The following is a 27,798-nucleotide window of genomic DNA, read 5'->3' as shown; positions in this document are numbered from 1 at the left end:
GCAGCGCATGATGGCTCAAGAAGCTGTAGTCTCTACAACCCGTGTGGGAGACCTGGATGGAGTTCCTGGGTCCTGGCCTTGACCTGGCCCAGACCCCAACAGATGGTGGCATTTGGGGAGTGAACCAGCAAGAAGGAGATCTCCCTCTCTCTCAAATAAATAAAATAAACATTTAAAAAGTGAATTTATAGGATTGGAAAGCACTGAACAGTTAGGTTGATGAGCTGGGGGAGTTGAGCCATTTCACATAGTGTTAAGGATCCTTGCAAACCTGCCCTGTGTAGGCACAGGGAAATCTCATTAATTTGGACCTCACTAATTCATAGTCTGGAGAGCACTGAATAAAAGAAAAGCATTGTTCAATCTGTGAACAAGGAATTTATGAAGTGAAATCATAGGTGAAATGCGATGTGGTGATGGAAGCTTTTGCACTTCAAAAGGAAACACTTTCAAATAGTATTTAGAAAAACTCATTTACATGCAAACGATTGCCACACTGTGTTACAAAAAAAAAAAAAAAAAAAAAAAACTCTCCATAAAATCAGCTTCCTAAAAGACGACTACTTTGTAAGTTAAAACATTAATTTTCTTATTTTAAGGTCATGGGATATAATAAAACCCTCTTGACAACAGTGGTTAAGGACAATCATAAAGTAATCCAACTTAACGTAGGCTTTTCGGAAAAACTGAAAGGGTTTCTTTGTGGGAATCCTCTCCTATGGGCTGTTGGGAATCACACAGCTTTCCTTGTGTGCAACAAAGGAAGGGAGTCGTGCACTGTGGAGAGGCTGGGGACAAAGGAAACCTCCTTCCTACCCTCAGGAACCTAACAGATAAGTGGGCAAATGGGATTAGCCCGGCACCAAGAAGGAAAGGAGAAAAAACATCAAGAGAAAGAAAAGCAGATGAGAAAACGACACCGTTCCCAGGGCAGGTATGAGGGGAGGCCCTGCCTGCTGGGCGTCTGAGAGCATGCGCACTTGGCGCCACCACCATCACCACCACCAGATCCCTCAGTGTGTCGCCCTGGCTTCAGACACTTGCTGGGCCCCCGTGAGTCCTTTTTCCTTTATGTCAGGACATTTCTCACCACAGAAAGGTCGAGCCCCTATGTGTAGGGGGAAGGTAGAAGGCACCACACTACAGCAACAGAGGCCCAGGGAGGCCTTCTGGGAAAATCAGACTTCCTACAGTTTCCCCATAGCTATCAGGCCCTGGGAACAATGAGAAAAGGTGGCATACGTTCACTCCTCTCTTCTCAGACTCAAAACAAAAGCTTTAGAAACTGCTTCTTCAGTCAGACCTGTTCCTGCGGGAAACACTAACTGCCACTAATTCTCTTCCCAGCCCAGTTTGTATAAGGGACACAAAAAAGACAAATGATCCATTCTTTTCTGCAACTCGCGCACGCACGCGCGTGCACACACACATATACACACAAAGACTAGAACACCATTTTTCGATTTTTCTTTCTCATAGACAGCTGGTGCTACCTTTGAGGAGATGCAGGATTTCTACTTGGTGAATTGAAGTAGTTCTACTTAATTAAGAACTATGTGAGGGGCACAGTAGATTAACGCCCTGGCCTGGAGTGCTGGCATCCCATATGGGCGCTGGTTCGAGACCTGGCTGCTCTACTTCCAATCCAGCTCTCTGCTGTGGCCTGGGATAGCAGTAAAAGATGGCCCCAGTCCTTGGGCCCCAGCAAACCAGAAGAAGCTCCTGGTTTCTGGCTTCGGATTGGCGCAGCTCTAGCCATTGCTGGAGAATGAACCAGCAGATGGAAGACCTCTCTCTCTCTCTCTCTGCCTCTCCTCTCTCTGCGTAACTCTGACTTTCAAATAAATAAATAAATATTAAAAAAGAACTATGTGAGAAATTGTGCAACACATTTCTCCAGTGTTCTTTTTACTTTCTTTGGCAACTCTGCCAGGTAGGGCTGCTGATGAGAAGCCAGGCTCCAAGGCGTTAAGTCACATTGTATTTGAACCAAGGAGGCCCTTATTCTTGGTTTTTCACCTAACCCTAGACTACCTAAGTCCTTAGAAATTATTCCTTTAACAAAAAAGCATATTACTTGAGGAGTCTGACATCATTTGCAAGCTTGAAAACCTACAGAATGCTCAGAGCAGGGGCCAGCACTATGGCACAACAGATTAAGCCTCTGCCTATAGTGCTGGCATTTCATATGGGCATTGGTTCTAGTCCCAGCTGCTCCACTTCCAATTCAGCTCCCTGCTAATGCTCCTGGGAAAGCAGCAGAAGATGGACCAAGTCCTTGGCCCTCTGTCAACCACATGGGAGACCCGGAAGAAGCTCCAGTTGCCCGGCTTATGACTGGTCCAGCCCTGGACGTTGCAGCCAATGGATGGAAGATCTCTCTCTTTGTTTCTCCTCCTCTCTCTCTGCAACTCTGCCTTTTGAATAAATAAGTGAATCTTAAAACAGAAAAAAAAATGTAATGCCAGAGCAAGGGAAATAAACCCTGTAGGCATCTAAAATGCATACTTGATTATTCTTTAAAAACAAATCAAAATAGAGACACATTATTTCACATAAGTACAAATGTCTCAAATTATTTTTTAGAGTTCATAGGGAAAACATGGAATATAGAAAAGAGGGGTTCTCCTGTTTAGAGGGGTGGCTTGTTTTCTATTTGGTAGGCAAACCCAAATACACAGCAGGAAAAATAAAGACTACAGCAAACAGGGTGAAGCAGGGGATGTTGTACTGGCAAGAGACGCCATCTTATCCTAGGTGGGAGATAAGTTTCCGCCTAGGAGCCATCTTGCAAGATGAGTTTCGTTTTCTTGGAGATAGGTTTTGGTGTCCTGGAATTGGGCCTGGTTTGCCAGAAGTCAGGTGATTTCTAGATGGCCCAACCACAAGTGTTAACCCCACCCCTACCCTAATGGAGTCTGCTGCTCCCACTTCCTTCTCTCTGCAAGGCTATAATAAGACCTGCTGCTCTCTTGTGCACGGAGGACAGCTTATTGGCTCCTGACAGCAAAGCTTTGCTTTTCACTCCAGTGCTTTCATGCGTTCTGCGGCAGCCTTTCATTGGTGCCTTGACTCGGACCCAGGTTCTCCTGGCAACCCTGCCCTGCAGGGGATCCTGGATTTCAGCCAACCACAGAAACCCACCCCCCATCCCCGGACCTACTTCCTCGCTACCAAATGCTGCATGATCTCCAACCATACTCAGCCTTTCAAAATCCTGAGGTAAGGTGGAGAGAGTGGAGGATTCTCCCATCGAGACTTCTACACTCTGGGTTGTGGTTCGGCCCTACTTAGCCTCGAAGTTCTGATACCAGGCACCACAGCTTCTACAGGCCTTATGTGCAGGGCACCAGTGGGTGCGGGTGACAACCTCACCTTCGGCTCCCATACTCTCATTGTCAGACTGATGTGGTCTTGGGGACGCCTACCACCTGTCAGCCGACTTCTCAGGTCACTACAGGAGTTTCCTTGTCCTACATTCTGTCAGAACCTCCTCTCTGTTGTCTCCTGAGTAATCTCATTCCTCTCCAATTGGCCCTGGATATTAAATGCCATCGCCTCGTCTTCCTCTGCTGTCTGGCATGGCCCAGTCCAAATGGCCACTTAACGGCACACTTGAGCCCAACCTTGCTCAGGATCTCGACCATTCTGTGAGTGTTCAGGAAAGGACATGCCCCATGTCCATGCCTTCTCCTATCTCCACTCTAAAGCTTCTCTTTGCACCTCCTGTTCTCCAGCTCGGGTTCTCTTAGCTTCCATGGTTCATACTAAAGATCCAGAACCCCCTTCTTCTACTTTTGATTCTGCAGACGAGCCTCATCCTTAGCACCCCTAGACCCACCACAGGCACCAGCACAGCCTCCTCCCATTCAGGGATCTCAAAATGCACCATCAGCTCCTACTCCCACCACCCCTCTGGCACAACCCCTTCCCATTCATGGGATCTCAAAATGCGGCATCCAGTCCTACTCTGCCTGTGCCCCCTGGCCCCCACTTGAAAATCATCTCCAACCTTCACCCATTCCGTTTCTCCAAGGCAGTATACATCCCTGCCTTGTTGTATCAGACCCCCAACTCCCCATCTCCTAAGCCTAACCCGAGTCACTCTTGAAGGATAGCCAGGGAGCCCCCCTCCCTGTTACCCCTACAGGAAGTGGGGGCAGCAGAGGGCATAGTCAGGGTCCATGTTCCTTTCTCAGTCAGCAATCTATCACAAACTGGAGAAAAAGTAAGTTCTTTCACCTCCAACCCCACCTCTCACATCAAAGATTTTCAATACCTAACTAGTCCTATGATCTGACCTTTCATGATTTTTTTTTTTTTTTTTGACAAGCAGAGTGGACAGTGAGAGAGAGAGACGAGAGAGAGAAAGGTCTTCCTTTTGCCGTTGGTTCACCCTCCAATGGCTGCCGCGGCCAGCGCGCTGCGGCCGGCGCACCGCGCTGATCCGATGGCAGGAGCCAGGAGCCAGGTGCTTTTCCTGGTCTCCCATGGGGTGCAGGGCCCAAGCACCTGGGCCATCCTCCACTGCACTCCCTGGCCACAGCAGAGAGCTGGCCTGGAAGAGGGGCAACCGGGACAGAATCCGGCGCCCCGACCGGGACTAGAACCTGGTGTGCCGGCGCCGCTAGGCGGAGGATTAGCCTAGTGAGCCGCGGCGCCGGCCTGACCTTTCATGATGTTTTTATGACGCTTTCTAACACCTTCCTCCTGGAGGAGCGAAGGCAAGTTTGGGAACAGTCTTGTCTCCATGCCGATGAGACCCATCAAACAGACCCAGCCCAGCCCGTAGGTGCAGATGTGGTCCCGGAACAAGACTCCAGTGGGAATTATAATTCTCCTAATGGTGTCACTGTCAGAAATCATTTTATTACTTGTTTGCTGGCTGGACTCATAAAGTCCACCAGAAAGGATGTAAATTATGATAAACTGGGAGAGATTATTCAAGACAAAAAGGAAAATGTGCCTTTGTGCAGTGCCTTATACAGACTCTCCTCCAATACACTAACTTAGACCCAGTGTCTCCTGGCGGTCGTAGCCGTCTTATGAGCCATTTCTTTTCCCATAGCATCCTAGACATCAAGGCAAAACTAAAACACCTTGAAGGAGGCCCAGGTGGAGATTCTAGAGGTGGCCTTCAAGGTCTATAAAGGGAAGGACAGGAGAGCCCAGAAGGCCAGACTTCAAATGCTGGCCAAGGCCTTTCAACCACCTTCTGCCTCCAGTGGCTCCACTACCCTTCTTCAGGTACCTCCAAGTAGATATATGGAAATATGCAGAAACTGCCCAGCCCCATACCCAGATACTCCAGGCAACTCCTCTCCTATAAATGTGGGAGACAGTGTCTTCCTGTCTTCTTTACATTCCTCTTTACCCTCTAACCCCAACAAGATACAGGCTAAATGGACTGGACCTTATCGGTCATCCTAACTATCTCTACAGCAGCAGAACTGCAGGGAAGCCCCCAGTGGGTCCACTTCATTCACATTAAGCACTCCCCCTGCCCCTTACACCATTACTCCCACAGGGCCAATCACAGCTTAGTTTATCCAGATCTGAGCTCCACTGCCAATGGTATCTGAAGACCCAGGCCCTTCTGCCATTGATGAACCAGCCCCTGAGAAATGGTGAACACCCACCCATCCATCATTTCCAACAAAGCATAAGTACTGACACTCTTTTATATCACTACCAACTCTTCTTACAACTTCTGTGGAGTGAATATCAAACACACTTCTTGCTCATCTCCCCCTCCTGGCTCCTTTCAGATACTGAAGACTTACACCTCCAAAGAACCCTCTCAGACTTCACTCCCCTTGATATCTATACCTTTCTCTACCTCCTTTTACTGTCTCCCTCCATCTTCCATGCACCATGATAAAACTCCTAGTATCCTTCTCCCTCTTGCTTCTTTGTGCCTGCCCTAAACCAGCACCTGCTCCTGGGACATGCCACACATGGCAATTCCAAATTCTTTCTACTTCCACTCCTTCTAAACTACTTAACTCTGCCTTCTGTCCTATTACAGGCTGTGCAGGCCCCATCATTCTGTACTTCAATTTCACTCAGGCCTGCTCCCACACCTACTTTGACTAGACCAGGTACACTATATCCCAACTGGAGGCATACCTATACTATCTCTGCCTGACCAAAGACGACAAGGGGTCATGTGAAGATGTATACTGGAAAGGCTGTCCATCATGGTCCTGTAAATACTACTATACCGACTATGGTTATGGTCTCCCTGGAAAACAACTCTCCAAAATCATGCCACAGGATGAAGACAGGTCCTCATGGTTCCCACACAAGTCCTCATACTCCCAACACGTCCAGTCCCTCTTGACTATTACCATACCTGATCCTTATCTTTAGGACTGGCAAAATAGGGTTGAAGGCTCAATCAGTTTATATACTGGCTCCAATTAGGAGACTACACGGAACTGTAAAAATCATCAGGGTTTACACTCAGCTCCCGACAGCCCCCATAGATGCGGTAGTTGATATAGTAAAGGAATCTTCTAAACACCTAGCCCAGCTAATTAAACCTATTAAACCACCTCTAATGTGGTTACAGCTCACTAATCTATCACTTACTGTGCTTCGTCCGCTGGCCTCTTCCACCTTGCCTTCTGCCCTCTACAGACAAGATTGTTTTCTGTGTGCCCCTTCAGGAACCTCCCATTGCAGCCACTTTATTCATGAAATACCTGTACTCCCTATGCTCAGAGGGTTGTCGGTCACCTTCCTTTACATTCAGGAGGGAAAATGCAATGTGCTGGGTTACAAACGTGGCTGCAGAACATAATGAACTTCTACAACACAGCATTCCTGTGTTACCAACATCACCGTCAATTCCACTACTTCCCTGTCTAGCCCACCTGGGGCCTCATTCCTTTGTAATCATACTCTACACTCCTGCATCAACAACTCCCCTCCTGGCCCGTGTGCATTGGTGGTCCTCTCCCCTCACTTAATGTTTTAGGATCATTCAGAATTTGTTCTAAAGACAAACCCCTCTACCTGCAGGAGACGAGCAGCGTTTCTTCTGGTCTTGGTTGGGATCAGCTTCACAGCCTTCCTCTTCTATGTAGTGATTTCAGGAGCAGCTTTGGGCCCCAATGTTATCTTGACCAACCAATTCCAAGAAAAACTCCAACAGTTACAAGAAGAAGTCGCTAGGTCCATTAAGACCTCAGCCAATGCCTTCCGAGGTCTCCAAAGTCAAATCACCTCACTAGCACAGAACAGATAGGCTTTAGATAGTCCTACCACAGAACAGATAGGCTTTAGACCTTATAACAGCTGAAAAGGGGGAACCTGTATCTTTCTGGGAGAACAGTGTTGTTATTATGTTAACCACTCAGGCCAGGTGGCACAAAGTGTTAAAACTCTTCAACAGATCGCCACATAGGGTCCAGCGACCCCCTCACTTCCTCTCCTCTATGGAGTCCTCTCATTACTTGGCTGCTGCCCCTCCTAGGGCTACTTGCCACTACACTTACCCTGGCTTTCACACTGCCTTGTCTGTTCAGATGCTTACAGGAAGTAATAATGGAATAATCCAAAGTCCACCAAGCGGATGCTGTTACAGGGATACACCCGGATCCCTACCCAAGAATGACTTGAGAATCTGCCCCATGCCAGCAGGAAGTAGCTTCAGAAGATTAACTGATGTCCTTGCACCCCTCCTGGGCTTCTTTGGGGGGCTGATATAGTCCCATACAACACTTGCTTTATAAAAAACAAAAGGGGGGAATATTGGCAAGACTGATACCATCTTATCCTAGGTGCCATCTTGCAAGGTAAGTTTTGGCCTAGGCATCATCTTGCAACATAAGTATCAGTTGCTTAGAGATAGGTTTCAGTTTCCTGAAATTGGGCCTGGTTGTCCAAAAATCAGGTAATGTCCAGATGACCCAACCGCAAGTGTTAACTCCTCCCCCTACCTTCACGGAATCTGCTGCTCCCACTTCCTTCTCTCTGCAAAGCTATCATAAACCTGTTATCTAACTGTGCACGGAGAGACAGCCTGTTGGCTCCCGACAATAAAGCTTTTCTTTTTACTCCAGTGTTTTGGTGTGTTCTGTGGCAGCCTTTCATGGTGTGCTGGACATAAGAGTCAGAAACATTGGCTGGATCTTCTTTCTCTATTTCTTGCCAGCTATTCAGTCCTGGAGGAACCATCTCAAAACATCCAATGTGGCTGTAAAATCAAGATAACACTACCTTCTTTTCCTAGTTTATTGCTTTGTGGTGAGATTCAAATGAAATTGCATATATATACATATGTGAGAATATACTCATATATATGACTTTGAAGACAATATTTTCAAAATATAAGATATCATCATTTTTTACAAAACATGAAATCATTGGAAGCAGACTAGAGAAAATGAGGCAATTTATTCCATTGTTCTGTACTGTTTCCAGATATAAAGGCATTTGAAATATGGTAGATCGCAGGGATTTCCACAAAATAGGCAGACATCATTTGCAAAACAAATGAACCATGCCACAGAGAGGTGTGCTTGTACTTAAAATATTTATCTTGCCAGTATTTTATTTCACAATGGTCATGTTTCTCAAAGCTGTACAGTGGAATTTCTTGGAGAATTTGTTAAAGATATGTATTCCAAGGCATCTGCAGCCTTTCTCTGACGGGTTGAATCCAAGCTGTTCCTTTTATATATGGCCCAAGTGATTTTTAAGAACAAGGAGATTTAGGATTAAGTACGATATGAAACAATCCCAAAGATAAGTCAACTTGAGTTAGTAGGATATTACTCAAAGTAGAGTTTCATCTAACAAAATTGCTCTGGCCTATGAGGTATTTCTTATTATTTATGAGGACAAGATTAGATTTTGCATCCTTCATGAGCCACAAGTGCCTCAAAGGACAGACACCATGAGATCATCTCAGAGGACCTTAGGAGCATCAGGACACCAATTTCACTGTCATTTCTATGGAATTCTTTGGATTCTTTCTGCTGTTTTTCTCTTACAGTAAAGTTGCAACTTTCTCAGCACCCCTTGCAAGCTTTGTGTGTAGGCAATAATTCCTAATACAATCGCTATGAAAGAACTCCCAATGCACAGGTAACAGCTGGTTTTGCTCCTCCATCATAATTAGTGCTAACTATTGGATTAACACTTGGTCTCTTCTTGGCATATAGGATATTGATTTGGGAGTTTAGGAAAACATAGCCATGTGTCTAATTATGTTTTCAACTTATGAATTTCTGACTGCTGTTTTTTTTTTACAGGAACAAATTACTCTTCTAAGTTTTATGCTATTTTTAATCAACACATAACAATTGTATATATTTATGGTACGTAAGGTAAGCATGAGGCTCAATGTGTGTTACCTCACTACTTCCCCTAAAGCATTGAATTGGCTAATTTAGTGACTTCACTTTGTTTTCACATAGAAATATGACACAAATTTAAAGAGCTCCACAAAAGCAGTTGTGCCCCTAACAATGCTGCAAATTGTGACTGGCTACATAGTTTAGCTGTATACCCACTCCCACCACCATACACATGGGCAGGGCTGTTTCACTGCGGATGAGACGAGGCAGCCACAGCTGAACTCACAGAAGCTGAGTTCTACCCAGCTGTCTTGCATCTGATACTGATACGAACCCAATGAGGTAGGTATTAACTCCCTAACCACTGCCTTGATACATGGTGCAAAGGAGACACGGGACTGTAGAGTGGATAATGCATGGTTATGTGGTTCTCAAATAATCAAGCTAGTGAGTTAAAATGGAGCTTTTCTTTTGAAAAATTGCCCACAGTAGTAAGAAGCTGCTGAAATGCACCCAATCTTAGGAGAGGGCACTGCAAACTATTTCTTTGCTCATTCAACCCATGTTTATGAGACACTTACAATGTTTTCCAGGCATTGAAAAAGATATTAGGAATACAAGCATGAACAACATACTATGCAATAGAAATTAAAAAGCAGTAATGCTTCCCCTAAAATATAGTTGAAAAAAGTAAGGCTTTCATAAAATAAAGCCAATAGTTTCCCAGGGTGGAAATGAGCAAGTCTCTTTCATTGGTGTCTGTGGCATCTCCATGAGCACAGATGAACTATTCTCTCCTGGACATCCCACTGGGAAAGCAGACGTGGCAGTATCCCCACTCACTGGAGGGTGTGTACTTGGCTATCATCCGCCCTGCATCTAGTGAATGCTCCCTTCAAACGCTCTGTGGGGTAGACAGCGAAGGAGATGCAGAAAGATGCCTGCAGCAGTTATGTCCCAAGAGGAAGAAAAGGCGCTGACTGGTCCGAGCTTTGGTTTTTCTGACTGCTTAGAGAAAGGCGTCTTTTATCATCGCCGCTGACTTGACAGGGCCCAAAGGAAGAGTCTAGATCATATGGCGCTTCACAAACCAGCAGGCACCACTCAAGAGGACTCTAACTACTGCTCTCTAGCAGAACTTTAGCAATCCACTGTACAGGGTGGGACTCAGAAGTCTGGAATGCCTGGGAATGGGTGAACGGGCTGAGGTGTTTCTCTGGATTTCTCCTTGTTGTTCCAATCCAGTGCTCACCCTGCCCTCACCTGTATGCCTCATCTTCACCCCAGCAGTTCTCATAAATTTGCTGTCCTCAGAGGGGGCATGCAGTGACTGTGGGATCTCACTAATCTGCCCGTTTGTAACTTCATGCTTCTACCACCCACAACCACCGCCCATTCTCACTGCCACACGTGCCCTGGTTTCAGTCACATGGGACTTCCCACCTGTCCCCACCCTCTAGAACATCCCTGTTGACCACAGTCAGTGACCCAGAGGAAAACCCTTTTGGTCAGTCGCAAGCTCCAGCAGGCTCCTGAGCAGAAGGGTTGGTTGTGTCCTCATGGGTGATCCCTTAGCATTTCTACCAAAACCAGACATTTCCCTGTGTCTTATTATAAATGTCTATCTTTTATAGCCAGACAATGGCTGCCTTCCATGGAGGCACTGTCCTCTTTAACTACATATTCATGCACTTAGCCCAATTTCAAGGCTCATAGTGAGTAACCCTCAATAACCATTTGCTGAATGATAACTGGATTAATAGGGTTGTGCTAGACCTGTCCTTCAATCCTAATAATACTTTCAGAACTTTATTCCTGAACCTCCAGCTTTTGTACGAGTCCCTGTGGATTATGTCAGCCTGTGAGAAAAAAGAGGCTACATGGGCATGATTTCTGAATGAAATGTGGTCTCTCCAGAATCCATCTGTTGGTGATTCCATGGGAAAAGCCGTGTAAGGATTTTGTTACACAGTCTGATAAAGCAACCAGGCTCCCAGGCTATGAGACACTCCTGCTCCCTATGCTAATAAGAAAGAACTAACTTACAATCAGACTTCTCCATTTAGCTCTTGTGTAGTCTTTCCTACCTCTTTATTACTTGGGCATTTTATCACTTACAATCTACTAATCATCACTTTAGGATCTGATGATGTGACAGTGAACAAAATAGACAAGAATCCCTCATTAACCTCGAATTCTAGTGGCAGGGAGATACAGCTTAAGAGCTAAATAATTAAAAGAAGATATTTGGCAATATTTGGCAATTATAAGTCCTACAGAGAAAAAATAAAGGAAGAAAGGGAGACAAAGTGTTCAGGAAGTTAAAATTTTAGATACAATGCCCAAAGAGGAACTTTCTGAGACCTGAATAAAAATCTGAGAAAAGCAAAGGACTCATGCATGGAGCTAACTCAGAGAGGAGCACTGCAGCCAGACAGGTGCCCGGCACAGGTGCTGGGGAGGAAGCAACCTGGCGTGTTCAGGAAACAACCCAGGAGAGAAGGTGGCAGACGGAGCAAGACCAGTGAAGGCGGCATGGGACTGAGAGTCCGGGTCCTGAAGGAATCTAAGGCGTGGATGCAGGAATCCAAGGGTGGTCCAGCAGGAGTGCTGGGGGAAGGGTCAATGACCCCGAAGTGCTTGGGAAGTAGGGGTGGGGCTGATGTTAGAGCAGAGACGCCTTAAAATACTCATCCTTACTCGACATACACTCCCAGAAATTGCTCTGTAGCACTTTGAGAACACTACCAGGCAGTGATGAGAGCAGTGAACGGTTTATTAGATTTGAGGAGTGGTGATATTTGGGGGAGGGTGGGGAGGAGGACAGTCTGGAAGAGGCAGAAGGGAACAGGACACCTACCCCTCTTGCAGTCCCAGGCGTGGTGGGTAGGAGACAGAAAGCAGAGACCGGTGCGTCCTCTGGGGAGGCAGAGCCCTCGGGGTGGGGGGGGGCAGGTTTCAGTTGGAAAGTGAGCCAATGGAAAGCCCAGGGAAGGGGCTGTGCGTGCAGTGGACTTCGATGGTGACTGACTGCATAGCAGAGGGTGCAGGGAAAGGATTCAGGGTTGAGAAGGAAGAGAGGTGGACACAACTCAGGGAAAAGGCAGTCTCAGTCCTTTGACTCTGCTCTGTTTTCAGTTCTGTTGTGATCTTCAAAACCCATCCTTGCATCCTTCTTTCATCTTCATACTTTCTTCAGCCTAACCTAACTTCTCTTGCCCTGTTTTTCATTGGTAGCACTTTCCCTCCCTCGTTTTCCTTCCTACTCCTTAGGCCTCTGAGCCTCCCCTGGCCTCCTGTGCTGAGCTTTCCCCTGGCTGTGTGCCGTTTCTCACCTGGACTCTGACGGGTTGCATCCAGTGCTCCAGCGTGTCGGTGGTGATATTCTCGGGCAGCAGCACGGGGTCACTAGGGGGGATCATACACAAGGGGGAGCACTCTGCACCTGCAAGGACAGACATTCACAGCAGGAGCTTGAACTGCCTGGACGTCAGGCTTTTTCACTCTGGAACCAAAAGCTCTGATTTGCCAAGAGCTTTCGACATCACCAGACGTCCTGTTACGAGGGTCCTAGGCAGGTCCATACTCATCTGTCCTGTACCGTGGGGAGACTTTGACAATGACTAGTAAAGAGCACTGCCCCAAGTGGCTCTTTACTAACTCCTCTTGCTCCAAGTGCTCTCTCTCTTGTGTTATCCAGTATAACCTCTCCTTCGGGATGCCTAAATCTCTGGGTGCTCCAGCAATTTAAAGATTAGATCCTGATCCAGTTGATTTGCAATGTCTATCACGATTGATCGATGCCTTTGAAGCATCTTTAATGTCACTTCTGCTTACAAGGTCTCTTAGAAGCTTATGGTTGCAGCAACCATTACCCAAGAACGTGACTAGCTGAGGGGAAATGGCCTACAAAATACCCTAAGGAATATCCTGCGTGTTGCCGCACTGAATACAGGTCATTCTATTGGCAACCAAGAGACCTGTGTGACTAAAGCAGGAGGCAGTGGAAAATCAGAAGCAGACTTCGGCCACATGTTGGCTTCTTGAAGGGGAATCTTGGGGCATTCCCTGAGAACATGTCTCACAGAATTCTAGTCAAAGAAAATACATTCTCAGGTTCTCTATTTCCTCATCTACAGGTCTGATAATATCCAAGATTTTCAGCTCTCACTATGCTTCTGTGTTTCCCAGTAATGTTTATTGTATTCAAAGCAACTATGTAACTCTTAAGGACTATGTATTTATATCTATGTGTATGAGACTATACGTTATCTCACTGCAGAAATTAGGGGCTTGGAGGATGGGGCTCAAGAGGCAAATCAAATCTGAGCTCTGAAGAGTCCATGCCTGACCACGAGGCACAGTACAAAGAGTACCTTGTAGATGGTAGGGATCCATTTAAGAAATACATGAGGTTTCTAAATAGCTCCACTCACACTCTGGCATTGCACAGAATGATCCGTCCGTTTACGCCTCGCCTGTGTGGTGCAGCACTTAGTCACGAGTAAGCTCATGAAGTTGCACAGAAGTTACAACCCTTGTCTAGGATGCTTAGGGTGAGCCAGGGCAAAAGTGAGCTAACACCACCATAAATCAGCTCTGGTCATGGCAACAACACGAGTAAGAAGTTGTTCTGGAGCCTAGTCCCCTGCAGAGAAAGAAGCAGTGAGGCAGTCTCCAATTGTCTCTTTCAGGAACTCTCTGCTCCAGTAACAGCCACAAGGAGAAGGGGAGCTGAGTACACGGTGGTGTGTGGCCACACATGCCCTCCTTTCCTTTTGGAACGACAGATCCATCAACTCACAGCCCTGAAGTGGAGCGGGTGACATGACCAGACGTGATGCAAGTGGCTTAGCAGTTGTACCAACGTTACACACATGCGGGAGACCAAAAAGAATAATTCTGCTATGAATTTCATTTTCACCAAAGCAGCTAAGAGTCAACTTGTATTTCTATCTTCTCGTCTGGGAAAAGAGTGTCTCTGATTCAAGATGCAGTTGGGCTCAATAAAGGGATGACCTGGGAACAGACTTCACAACCTCCTTACCAATCCCGTATCCCTGTTCACACTTGTACTCCACGAGATTCAGCTCGGAGGGAGGCGGTGGGCATTCTCCTCCCAGGTTCTCACACAGCTTGAACTCCTGGGTCCACAGTCCCTCTGTAGTGCAGAGGATAGGAGACTGGAATACCAAGAAAGAGAACATCTCCACGTTACTATCTTGTTAGCTTCATTTAGAGTAGGAACAAAGGTGAGCTGTTTAAATCAGACTGTCCCTGACTTCTAGATCCCAGACTAAAGGACACTCTTGAAACAATAAAGTATGTTTTAATTGGCACACATGTGCATGTACACACACTAAGATACTTCTTTGCTGTTTCCATCACAAGGAATCATGAATAATCTTGTCATTGATGAAACTCATCAGCAATGTATTCTCCTTCGGATATAAGGGGCATGCTTCGCTACTAACCACAGCCCATGTATTCTGAGCTATTTTTGGAATTTTTTCCCAGATGGCGTTGTTTTTCATTGATTCATCCACACTATCACACAAATGCTGCTTGTGGCAAATGTCAGATATTTTTTCAAGATGAATTTCATCCAATGTAACCAAATCATAATTTTCCTAAAGGTGTATTTTTGGTTTTCTGCTTGAATGGACACATTATAGTTACTTTGATCTCGCCAAAGTCCTCTCCCTTTCTTCACATGTGTGTTCATTTGTGTAACTCTTGGCTTTATACCCCAAATAGTCTGAAAAAATGCCCTGTCTAGAACACAGAAGTTAGCACTTCTAATAAAATCCAAACAGTAAGATTTTAGAGAGGTAGACAATTCTCCCTTCATCTGGCCAATTCTTCATTCCTTAACCCATCAGTGCCAACAGATGTGTTTGATTTCTCAGGGGTCTCATTTTATGGCATTTTTTTTCACACATGTTCTGTGGGGCTCACCTTTGAGTGTTGGCACTGGGCTAAAAATAATGTGCCAAAGGAGCACTTGAGGTCATTGATCTTTGCCCAGGAAGTCTGCCTGACTTCCTGTCTCATGTGTGTGTGTGGTGCATACAAGTATTCTAAAACAAAATTGATGTTAGTCACACAGCCACGATAAGACTGTGGTTTCCATTTGAGACCTCTTGAGCCAAAATCCTGGGGAGGATAATAGTCAAACAACACTTTCAGCTTTGCTGAGGAATTTGTGTTTCTGTTCAGGATTCTGTTCTACTACTAAAAAAAAAAAATAAAATAAAAAAAACTATCATTCTTATCCAAGTTAGGTCAGTGGCATGCATGAAAGCAGATCACATTGCCAAATCAGGATCCCATTTTTTTTTTTTTTTTAGCATATGCCCAGGTACCCTACCCTTTGGGTTTTTCTTCTCATTCCAGAGGAAGTCCTGAAAATGGGAGAGAATGGTCCGAAATCATTGCATCTTCTGAATTCCCTTTCAAATGATATCAATACCTCTGGTTGGAATCCCAGCTGAGTAATGTCTTGTGTGATAGGACTCTTGCAGACCATTTCTACTCAACAATCTGGTAGGGACCCTTATGATTAGAGACAGCCTGATTCCAAACAGAGTTCAAGAAGCGGTCCTTACCCTCTCAGCTTCCTGGTTACAGTTGAGCACACACTGGCTGTCCAGCTTGAAGCCATTGGTACATTCATACATGCCTTCAAAGACGGGAGAAGGCGGCTCACACACCACTGGGATGCAGCTTCCTTGCTCCCAGACTCCACCTTCCAGGCACTGTATCTTCAGGAACTTGCTGATGAGACAGGAAACAAAACTGCTCATCAGACCCTCACACGAAGGCTGTGAGAAAGACAGGATCCTCAGCTATATGTGATGAGGACTAAAGGACAGGCAGAGGCACATGGTTCTTGTTACCCACCATCCCACCATCTCATTCTGATGTCTAAGTTACAAAATTAAAACTGATAGTGTTCAATGGTTAGCGCTGTGGCACACTGGCTTGAGCCATTGCTTGTGATGCTGGCATCCCACAGCAGAGTAACGGTGTGAGTCCGGGCTGCTCTGCTTCTGATCCAATTCACTGCTAATGTTCTTGGGAAAGCAGCGGAAGATGCACCAAGTGCTTAGCTTCTACCACCCATGTGGGAAACCAAGATGGAGTTCCTGGCTCCTGGCTTTGACCTGGCATAGCACTAGACGTTATGACCACTTGGGGACTGAAGCAGTAGATGACAGATTTCTTTCTCTGTCTTGCTGCCTTTCAAATAAATAAATCTTATAAAAATATTTTTTTATTTATTTGAGAGGCAGAGTCACAGACAGAGAGAAAGGTCATCTATCCACTGGTTTACTTGCCAGACGGCATCGACGGATGGGGCTAGGCCAATCTGAAGCCAGGAGCCAGGAGCTTCCTCCAATTCTCCCATGTAGGTCCAGGGGCCAAAACACTTGGGCCATCTTCTACTGCTTTCCCAGGCCATCAGCAGAGGGTTGGATCAGAAGTGGAATATCCAGGACACAAATCAGCACCCATATGTGATGCTGGCATTGCAAGCAGAGGCTTTGCCTACTATGCCATAGCGCCATCCCCAAATAAATAAATCTTTTTAAATAGTGAGATTTCTATTAAAAATAGTAATATTCATGTATTAGCAGTGGTAGTAGTAGGAGTTAGATAGTAATATTTTATGTAATACTCTAAAAAAGTTTGATAAACAGTGCAGTATCTAGGTTGCCCATAGTCAAGTTTTAATTGAGATTTTCATCTTGAAGAAGTAAGTCTCACACCTGGTACACTGGGAAATGCCAGGTAGAATGAAGCACAGAAGAGATTATCTCACACTCACGGGATGAATCAGCTGTGATCTGAGGACTGCCAGTGTTGATAGGGTGATATAACTGATGCAGTTGCTGATGTATGTTCTCCAGAAAGGGGAGAAGGTGTAGTGATATGATCTTGTTTGAAGATACAGACTCAGCCTAAGCTTTAGAACAGCCATCTCTCCAAGATCGCTGCAATTGTTTTGTTTACAAGTCCCTCTTTCCTTGGAAAGAGCCCCTACCTTTCCCTAGAGTCTCACAAGAAGACATGACTCAGTGCTGCCTGGAAGCCCCGCTCTTCCTCATGCACAGCCGTGGTCCCAGCCAGAGACGGCCCTGGAGGTGGACAGGAGTCAACAGAACCAGGGTTCTTGCTATTGTGAATGCCATGCCACTCCCCTTCTGACTCACTGCAGTCTGAAGGCACTTTCCACGTGACTCTTTTAATAGATCCCCTTCTGTTTCAGAATACTTCTGGTCACACATAAACCTGTGACTCTAAAACGTGAATAACCCTTTAGCCACTGACTCTTAACTACACAATGACCTTAAATTGCAATTTTCCAAAGTCACAATGTATTTTTTAAATTTAAATATGTCCACCATCCGTGGCAAGCTGACTTTGACTGTTGCAAAATGCCCCATGTCGCATGGTCTTAAAAACATGCGTGTGTCTGTCTTTCCTGTTAGATTGGAAGCTTCTAGAAGGCAGAAGCTGCCTATTATTCTTGTTTTTTAATTCCCACAAACTAAAATATACCAGAGGTGGGCACCTGGTGCAGTGGTTAATATACCCCTTTGGATATCTGCATCACATATTTGAGTGCCTGAGTTTGAGTCCTGGCTCTACTTCCAATTTCAGTTGCTCACTAATGCCTACTCTGGGAGGCAGCAAGTGATGGCCCAAGTCTTTGTATCCCTGTCTCCCATATGGAAGATTTGGATTGAGTTCCAGGCTCCTGGCTGTGGGCTAGCCCAGTCTTAGCTGTTGCAAGCATTTGAGGAGTGAATCAGCAGATGAAAGATCTCTATCTGTCTCTCTGCCTTTACTTAGAATGTATTTAATTTAAAATAATTTTCATAATAAAATGGTCTCATAGTTTAACATATTTAATAATATATACCTAGACATAAGTGTTTTGTTTATTACTAAAAACCAATTTAGAGGGCCGGCGCCGCAGCTCACTAGGCTAATCCTCCGCCTTGCGGCGCCGGCACACCAGGTTCTAGTCCCGGTCAGGGCGCCGGATTCTGTCCCGGTTGCCCCTCTTCCAGGCCAGCTCTCTGCTGTGGCCAGGGAGTGCAGTGGAGGATGGCCCAAGTGCTTGGGCCCTGCACCCCATGGGAGACCAGGATAAGTACCTGGCTCCTGCCATCGATCAGCACGGTGCGCCGGCCGCAGCGCGCCAGCCGTGGCGGCCATTGGAGGGTGAACCAACGGCAAAAGGAAGACCTTTCTCTCTGTCTCTCTCTCTCACAGTCCACTCTGCCTGTCAAAAAAATTTAGTCATATTTCTATTTCCAGGGACGTCTTAGGATACAAATCTTGTTTTTGACTAGAATTTCTTGGTATTATAATCTATGTGGACAGGGACCTACCATCAATGATAAACACCTCTTTTGATCTACATTTCTGGTGTTTGGCAAGATACCTACATAGATTATATTATTGGGTCCATCAAACAACACATAATGGCAGCATTTTAGAGAAGAAAATTGAGCATCAAGAAAAAATAGTTTGTTCAAATCTCCACAGTCACACCTGTAGGCAGGACATGGACTTGGATCTACTTGCCTCAAAAGCCCATGGTCCTCCTGCTGTGCTGGGCTCTGGCTGTTCCTACTTTATCTGTGGACCACTCTGACCACTAACAGCACCTTTTCCCCCTGAGCACCCCAGACACCCTTGGACTTGATGCCACATTTGTAAATGTGGCAGAACAGAGGAGTTACCACAATTTTTGTCTTGAGTAATAAATTACATAGAGAAAAGGACCCAGATCTTAGTGTATTGCTCAGGAAGTGTTCACACAGGAATTCAGCTGCACAGCCGTGCCTCAAGCCAAGAGCGAGGACATTCTCAAACCCTCGGAAGACCCCCTTGTGTTTCTTCTTGGATAAAATCCTCCCACTCCCACAACACACTTCTGACCCTCATTGGCCTGCTCTTGAACTTGATGCAAATGAAATCACACATTGTGTACTCTTTAGTATACAGCTTCTGTCTCATGAAGAAGATGCTATTTAAAAATGTTGTCCTAAGTATATTTTCAATGAAAGCTTTGCGATTCTTGTCACTGTCATAAAGCTCCCTTTTGTACCTTTCCTAGACTGGATATCTTACCTTCCTTCATACTACACAGTTTAAATTCTCCCAGGGACTCTCTTCTTTCCACCACCTCCCACAGATTAAATTCTTCCCCTACCTCTGCTGCATTGACAACTTCAAGCTGCAGAGAGCAGGCAATGCCACTGACACCAGGGGAGCAGTGAGGCTGTGAAACCTTGCATGTCAGCATGATTATAAAGGAGAGCCCTTGCTTGGCCAGGAGGACGATATTTTGACTTCATGTGGTATTTTTCTCTGAATTTGTTGGAACACTTCAACCATGAAAATAGTCCTCTCTTTTCCTGCCCAGAGTGAAGAACCATTCAAGAATGCCAATTTTCATGTTTCTTTGCCAGTTTAATAACCTTGGGGGTGAGGACAGACAGATCAAGCTTGGATGAGGAAGAGTGAGTCTGGGTGTTTTGGGTGGCACTTGGACAACATGACATGCTCTGTGCTGCAAACAACCAATAATAATGGGAGATAGACAGTTCTAGGGTAGCAAGAAAGGCAGCAGAGTTTACACAAGTGGACCTGAGAGAAGGTGCTATGGGCATAAGTGAGGAGAGGCTACCAGGGTTCTGGCTCCCTAGACCCAGTTTCCTTTTTAAATTTTTTTTTTTCATTTTATGAATTTGAAAGCTAGAGTTACAGAGAGAGAGACGGAGAGACAGAGAAAGAGATCTTCCATCTGCACCCAAAATGGCTGCAATGGCTGGAGCTAGGCCAGGCTGACGCCAGGAGCCAGGAGCTTTTTCAAGTCTCCTATATGGGTGCAGGGGCCCAAGAACTTGGGCTACCTTCCACTGCTTTCCCAGGAGCATTAGCAGAGAGCTGGATCAGAAGTGGATCAGTCGGTATTCGAACTGGTGCCCATATGGGATGCCTGCATTGCAGGTGGAGGCTTAACCTGCTACACCAAAACACAGTTCCCCAGTTTCCTTTCAATAAGGGTTCCTAGGCCCTTTTTGACCTCATGTATGGCCACCCATCTCTCGAACAATCTTTCACAGCTTCTGCCTCTCTATATATCAGATGATGCCACTTAGTACCCACTGTTAGTTAGATTTATTGCAAAGCATCTGATTGTTCCTCTTGACCCAGTAGTGAGGGTTGTCTCATTCTGCTTGCTATTGGCTTGCTGTTGGCTTGCTATCTGTACCTATAAGCCTGAGTCTTCAGATCCAATAGTATGGATTTCGGCATTGAGTGCCATGGTCTGATCCTGGCTATTTTGTTCCAAAGGAGACCATGATTGTGTCAGGAAATCAGAGTACCCTGGATTCTTCCCAGTGCCAGGAAATTTGGTTTTCCCATCTAGCCTCTGAAGGGGAATAAAGCCTAAATCTTACCATTCATCTGCTGAAGTTTCAATTACTTAGTGTTATAGACTGACTGTGTCCCACTCCCTCCAACTTACTTGGTGAAACCCTAACCCCTGATGTCCTAGAAAGAGGCTGGGCCTTTGGAAAGTTATTAACTCATGAGAGGGGAGCCCACATGATGTGACTAATGCCTCTATAAGAAGAGACACAGGGCTTGCCTTCTCTGTACCCTGCCATGTGAGAACACAGCAGAGACCACTTGCCACCTGCAAATCAGAAGGGTGATGTCATCAGAGAAGGGATCTTCCAGTACTTGATCTTGGGCTTCTCCACCTCCAGAACCGTGGGAAACATATGTCTGTTCAAGACACCTATCTATGGTATTCTGCTTGACCCGTCTGAGTGGATTGAGACCCTGAAATGGCAAGACTCTGACCTGTCTAGTGTGCTACAACTGCCTCTGCGTTTCTTCTAGTGTGGTGAGGTTAAGGGAGTAACTTTTTATTATTTAAGATAATTAAGGGAAAAAATTGGTTTATTCACAATGGTTTAATTCCTCCACATAATGTGTACAAATCAAAAAACTAGGAAACTTTTTGAAGTCATGAGGTGAATAGATTTGCATTTCAAAGAATGATGACATTGGATACCAGACTGATGAACACATACAGGCACTTATCAAGACATAGATTCCAAGACTTGTTTGATAGTCCGTTCCAAGTACCTTTCACATAAAACATTCTACTCACATCTAGCAAAACCCTATATTTTCTTCATCCATGTGGAGTGAATGATCTAAAATATCTTATTTTATAGTCAGAAAACTGCACATTTATTACCACAGAGATGTCCTGCCTAATATCACAGAGTAAGCAAGTGATTGGCAAAAGCAATAAATATCTCAAAGTTTTCAGCTCATAGTATAACACCCAACCATTAGACCAATGGTTTCTAAGCAACTTCGGTGGATTAGCCCCATCAGAGTCTTGTAGAAACTACTCTTAAAACACAAATTCCCAAGCCCACAGAACCCAATCTCCTGGGGCTGGCCTAGGACTCCAAATTTTTCAACTTCCTAACAGGTTTTATATGAAACCAGGTTGGCAAACTGCTAAAATACCCGTGAATTTCTCATGGTAATAAAATAATCCATAGGTGAGGGAAACAGAGTGCAGGGTTGCCCATTTAACAACCCTGTAGCTGTACTGTGTGGGTTTTCTAAGCACCTAGATTGGGCTAGGGCTGCTAGTCAGTCTCTGATTTCTTACTCTAAATGGTATCATGAGGCATTGGGGTTAGGGTAAGGTTTATATTTATTTTCTCTCCAACTTCTCCAGACAAATCACCACAGTTTCCAAGCTAAAAGGTTTTTTCCCAATTTCCAGAATTTGTGGTATCCACCTAGTGCTGACAATCCAACTGAACTCTTTCTGCTTCTTACATCATTGGCAGAAATGGAGATCTTGTCATCAAGACTTGGCTGAGAGTTTGATTGATGCTGTATGAGAAACACATGAATCTACCCCATCCTTCTATCACCACTGAACAGTTTTCAAAAGTAAATAAAAGCATGATTTGTTGAATCCAGGAGAATCATTATGTGTCTGCCAATCCAGGGCATCTGGTGTCTCCAGCGCTCCAATGGGTAATCCCTCATGAGTAATAATACTAACAGGAAAACAACATTAAGCACGTAAGTGCTAGGTATTATACAGAGTAGCATGTATCTATAGCAATACCATTTCTATCCTCAAACCTACCCTGCATGATGGGGGACTGCCATTTTCTGAGCCCTCGATTCCCTCGTCTCCACACATGCTCCTCCTCCATGATCCTCAGTTAGCAACAGTGCCATTTACCTGTTGCTCAAACTCTTACCCCCTCCTGAGCTCCCATCCAGTTTTATTCAGTTGATCTGTAGGTACTATCTGTCTCATCTCCCAAATATTTCTAGAGTCTATCTCCATACATCTCCAATTCCACAGTCACGACATCAGTGCAAGCCACCATCACTCACTCACTGCACACCCGACTTCTCTCCATGCCCTAGCACTGGCCAGAGGAGATGTTCACAGAAGTAAATTAATGAATCAGACTGTGTAATTTCCATGTGTAGAACACTTCAACTACATCTGGTTGCACAAAAAAATAAAATCCAACATGTTGCTTTCACCTACGAGGCACTGAGTGATCTGGCCTCATTCAATACCACGCAACCACCTTCTTTTTAAAAACTTTTATTGACTTATTTTATTTGAAAGACAGATAATGAGAGAGAGAGAGAGAGAGAGAGAGAGAGAGAGAGACCTTCCATCTGCTGGTTCACTCCCCAGATGCCTGCAACAGCCAGGACTGGGCCAGGCTGAAGGGAGAAACTGGGAACTCAGCCTGAATCTCCTCTGTGGTCAGTAGGGACCCGTCTTTGAGCCACCCTAGAGCTCCTGCCACAGGACACCAGTGCCATCCTTTTGGCTCATGATGATTTTCCTTTGCTCTTCCTCTTGCTGGCACCTTCTCTGTCTTCATATCTAAGAATAATTCTCGTCAGCACAGAAGATCCTTATTTCACCCCCTAACTTTTTTTAAATCAAAGCATCTTTGTTCCTTTCATGGACTGCATAGCCTGTAATTATTTTGCTTATTGGTTTTGCTTGTTTATTGCCAGTCTCCCTCCACTGGAATATGAGCCTGGTGACCTTGTTTACTATGACGTCCTAGTACGCAGGACAAGGCCTGGTACATAGTAGGGGCCAGTAAATACTGGTACACTGAGTGGATGAGAGTTCATTGTATAGATCAGGTAAGGAAGGTGTGGAAAAGGAAAATAGCTTTCCTGGGGTTATCAAACTATTGAAGGTACCATGACGCCTACATCATAATATGGAACTGTTTGTGTCCCTAGGAATGGAGTTAGAAACAAACACCTCTCCCTAGTTACTGCAATTGTGTAGTTTGCTACCCTAAAAGGACATGTAAGAGAGAGGCAACTGCATTATACTACATTCACTTTATAGATTAGGAAAACGAAGCATTAAACGGTGAAGTGCTTTGCTTTCTTCCATGCAAACAGAGCCTCTCTTTCAGAGTGAGCAACCTGCTGACTCCTAACTGTATGGGCTGTTCTTGCTCTATGCCTCAATACTCATGCTGATGTTTCTGCTGCTAACTCTGAGGTCTCCAGCTTGGGAGGTGCACGGAGGTCCTAGTCCTAGGTCTAGACACCTGACGTGAAGACTGGGGTATCTTCCTCATCTCCCTCATTTTTCACTGCCACTGTCAGAATTGTCCACATCACCCCCAGCCTCTTTCACTTCCAGCCAGTTCAGCAGCTCACTTTGTTTTTCTGTGAGATCCTTGGCCTCTCTGATCCTTTTTCTATATTTTATATCAGTGTTTTTCTTATCAAATATTAAATTTACTTCCTGACCTAAAAGCAACTTGAGGTTTCTTGAATGCATGAAATTTAAACTCAAAAGTAGACAACAATCATTAGCACTCTTCTGAGAACTACCATTGATTTCTGACACTGGGGGTTTGAAACACAGGGATGAACTGCACCTAAAAACTTTTAATGGGAATTTCTTGCCTCAGTCACTCTCATCATTCATTATTTTTCCATCTTATGTTCACATAAGAAGTATTTACTGGGCAGCTAATATATGCCTGCTTATTGATTAGGTCCTGCCCTTGAAGAAGCAAATATAAATGCTATAATAGGGATGAAAATACTGATTTATGAGAGCCCAAAGAGGGAGCCAATAACAATGCCCAGAGACATGAAGGATACCAGCAACGGAATACGTTGAAATGAGTTCATTAGGCAGAGAAGAAGGAGGCCAGGACAGGGAGAATAAACAGTCTGTGTAAGAACCCACGGGTGTGAAAGGTAGCACAGCTTCAGGAGTCTTGGTCAGAAGTGTAGATGGAGAAAAGTATACATAGCTTCCTTCTCTCTCTGCCCATCCCTTATCCCTCCCCATCTCCATGGGGAAGAGGCAGGTCAGGTAAGAGCCTAGGGAAAGTCTGGTGGAACACAATTCTGGCAACAACAGGGTAACAAACTGTAAATTCAACTTCAGAGGGCTCTTTCATTTGTAAGAAGTCCTTTTATCATCTTCAAAAGTTTCAGTACAAACTATTCTTTTTTTCATCCCTGTTCTTGGTTAGCCCAACTCACAGAAGGGTGTGATCAAAAGTGCTCCCAGTTGTATACACAGGCCAACACCTTCACCCAGGAATTGAACTCATCAAACACCTCCCATCACTGTTGATCCTCAAGATTGCTGTTCTTTGCAGGGTCCCTTGATGCAAAGTCTCAGCAGTAAGATCTAAGCCCACGAATGTGCTACCAGAACCTCTGAAAAGCTGTCGCAGGACTAAGCCCTTGGGATGTACACAGGGGAATCCTACACTCTCCACTGCTGCCTTGCACTGGGTGAGTCCCATCAGGAAGAAGTGTGGGGCAGTGACTGCAGGCAGATGCTCTGGGATCAGAAGCCTGGTGCTGGAACTCAAGTTTGAATTTGGTACTTCACGAATCTCTGACTTCATACAGCTTATTTCAGCATTTTTGTCCTCAGTTTTCCAATCTAGAGCAGGGGATGGTTATGCATTCTTCACAGGGGTCATTAGAATTTATGAATTAGTGAATTTAAAGAACATAGTACAATGTCAGGCGCATACTCCAACAATAGTAGAAGTCATTAACGAGCTCTAATACCAAAGGACCCAGGCAGCCCTCTGCCAGCCCCATCCCAGTGAGTGTGGGATATTAACACTGTACTCTATCTCCTCAATTCTTCTGATTTCTGTCCTACCCAGAATCCCTCAGGAAATCATTCAAAACCTTGGTTTGGCCTACCCTGGTCCCATCACCAGAGAGCCAAGGCAAGGTCACAACCAACGTATTTACCCACTAGAGTTAGCAGGAGCCTGAGATACAAGTGGGATAGGAAAAGGGAAGATAAGAGTGAGTCAAGGGGCCGGCACTGTGGCGCAGCAGGTTAAAGTTCCAGCCTGCAGCACTGACATCCCATATGGGCGCCAGTTCATGTCCTGGCTGCTTTACTTCTGATCCAGCTCTCTGCTATGGCCTGGGAAAGCAGTAGAAGATGGCCCAGGTCCTTGGGCCCCTGAACCCATGTGGGAGACACGGAAGAAGCTCCTGGCTCCTGGCTTCGGATCAGCTCAGCTCTAGCCATTGTGATCATCTGGGGAGTGAACCAGAGGAATGGAAGACCTCTCTCTCTCTCCCCCTGCCTCTCCTTCTCTCTCTGTGTAACTCTGACTTTAAAATAAATAATTATTTAACAAAAAAGGAATGAGTCAAGGATTAAAGTGATGGGCTTAATCCTATGGGTTCATACATAACAATTAGGCTGTTACTCTATTAGACAAGAAACTTTATTCTAATGAATACATAAGTTGGCAGTCAAGGTAAAAACAGAATGTTTCACAGTAAGGTTTGCCCTTGCTTGGGACTGTAAGTCACAGGGAAGTTTTATGTGTTCAATGGGTATTGTGCTTGCAATGAGGAGGTGTGTGCTAATCACCAGAGCCCTGCAAAGCCTGTAGCAGAGAGCTGGCCTGCACTCAGGTGTGTATTTGAGTGGCCAAGTCTCGTAGCAGAGGTTCAGTCCCTTTGAAGCCAAAAGGAGCTGTAATAAATTAGCTTAAAGCTCACATTATCCTACAATGGCAAGAGAATTGAAGATTTCAAGGATAAACTTTGAATGTATTTACTATAAACACTAATTATAAAGTCAGACAAAGCCTTAATGGAAAGAAAATAAATTTCTATTTCTCACAGATGCATGAGTATAGAGATTACAGTGTGTTTCTTACTTGGCAAATATATATAGCACATTTATGTATTCATATATGTATGTATACAGAGGTATGGCACAGAGCTTAAAATTAGATTATTTTCCTAATTGAAAAATGTGTATTCATTTTCATCTATTTCAAAGTCAAAGGAACAGAGGGAAGGTGAAATCCAGAGATATCTTTCATCTACTGACTTACTTCTAAATGCCCACAACAGCCAGGACCATGCCAGGAGACAGGAACATCACCCAGACCTCTCATACAAATGACAGGGGCCCACGTGCTTGAACTGTCATCATCTGCCTCTGAGGATGCATGAGTAGGAACCCAGACTAGAAGCGCAGCTCCCGGGACTGGAATTGGCATTCTGAAATGCTTAATGCAGGTGTTGCAAGCTGCCGCTTACCCACTGTACAACAATGTCCACTTTCCTAATTTTTTAAAAAAAGATTTACCCATTTATTTGAAAGGCAGAGTTATGGGGGCAGTGGTAAAGAAGGAGAGACAGATCTTTCATCTGCTGGTTAACTCCCCAAATCACTGCAATGGCTGGGGTTGGGCCAGGCCAAATCCGGGAGCCTGAAATCCCATCCAGGTCCTCCATGTGGGTGACAGATGCCCAGGTGCTTAAGCCACCCTTCGCTCTTTTCTTGGGTGCATTAGCAGTGAGCTGGATGGGCAGTAGAGCAGCCATGGGATCAGCGCTCATACAGGATGCCAGCATCGTGGGCAGCAACTTAACCTGCTGTGCCACAACACTGCCCTACTACCCAATGTCTTTTAACATTATAAATCGAGGACACTTAACAAATTTTAACATTGCGTTGACTGCATACTTGCAGTTCATGAACTGGGTCCTTCTTTCCCTGCCTATGCCAGTACAGAAGCTGCTGAACCTCAGAGGTTCAAGCTACTGTGCTAGGAGATCGACAGTCTGAACATCTGTCATGTCTCCAGGACATGCCCTGGCTCGTCTCCTTGTGTACCAGCACGACCCTGTTTGCCCACTCCACCTGTAAGTATGTCCAAGTCTACACTGCTATTTCATTTCCCTTTCTTCTCTTCTTCCCCACATCACTGTTTTGTGGTTTTTCTTTTTCTTTTCAGCGTCTACTCGACACCACTGCAGGACTGAGTTGACAGTGGGATGATGTAAAATACACTGGAGTAGGGGGGTTTCTTTCTTATTTTTCAGTTTAATGAAC

At 45.2% G+C, this 27,798-nt stretch overlaps 1 protein-coding gene across 9 annotated transcripts in view; it reads right to left on the bottom strand.

The window, feature by feature from the left end:
• PAPPA2 (pappalysin 2) overlaps positions 1-27,798 on the bottom strand; it is a 611,815-nt gene that overhangs the window by 50,835 nt on the left and 533,182 nt on the right. For all 9 annotated transcript variants that reach the window (XM_070077165.1, XM_051856950.2, XM_070077164.1 and 6 more), the window contains 3 exons: positions 15,917-16,085; positions 14,356-14,491; positions 12,644-12,753 (listed from right to left, as the gene is read on the bottom strand). In XM_070077165.1, coding sequence (XP_069933266.1) covers positions 12,644-12,753; positions 14,356-14,491; positions 15,917-16,085 — 415 coding nt within the window. The remainder of the gene's footprint in view (positions 1-12,643; positions 12,754-14,355; positions 14,492-15,916; positions 16,086-27,798) is intronic.

This window comes from Oryctolagus cuniculus, chromosome 7, assembly GCF_964237555.1.
Source record: "Oryctolagus cuniculus chromosome 7, mOryCun1.1, whole genome shotgun sequence".
In the NCBI taxonomy this organism is placed as follows: Eukaryota; Metazoa; Chordata; class Mammalia; order Lagomorpha; family Leporidae; genus Oryctolagus; species Oryctolagus cuniculus.
The sequence above is the reverse complement of the archived record's forward strand: the minus strand, read 5'-3'. Positions and strand labels throughout refer to the sequence as shown.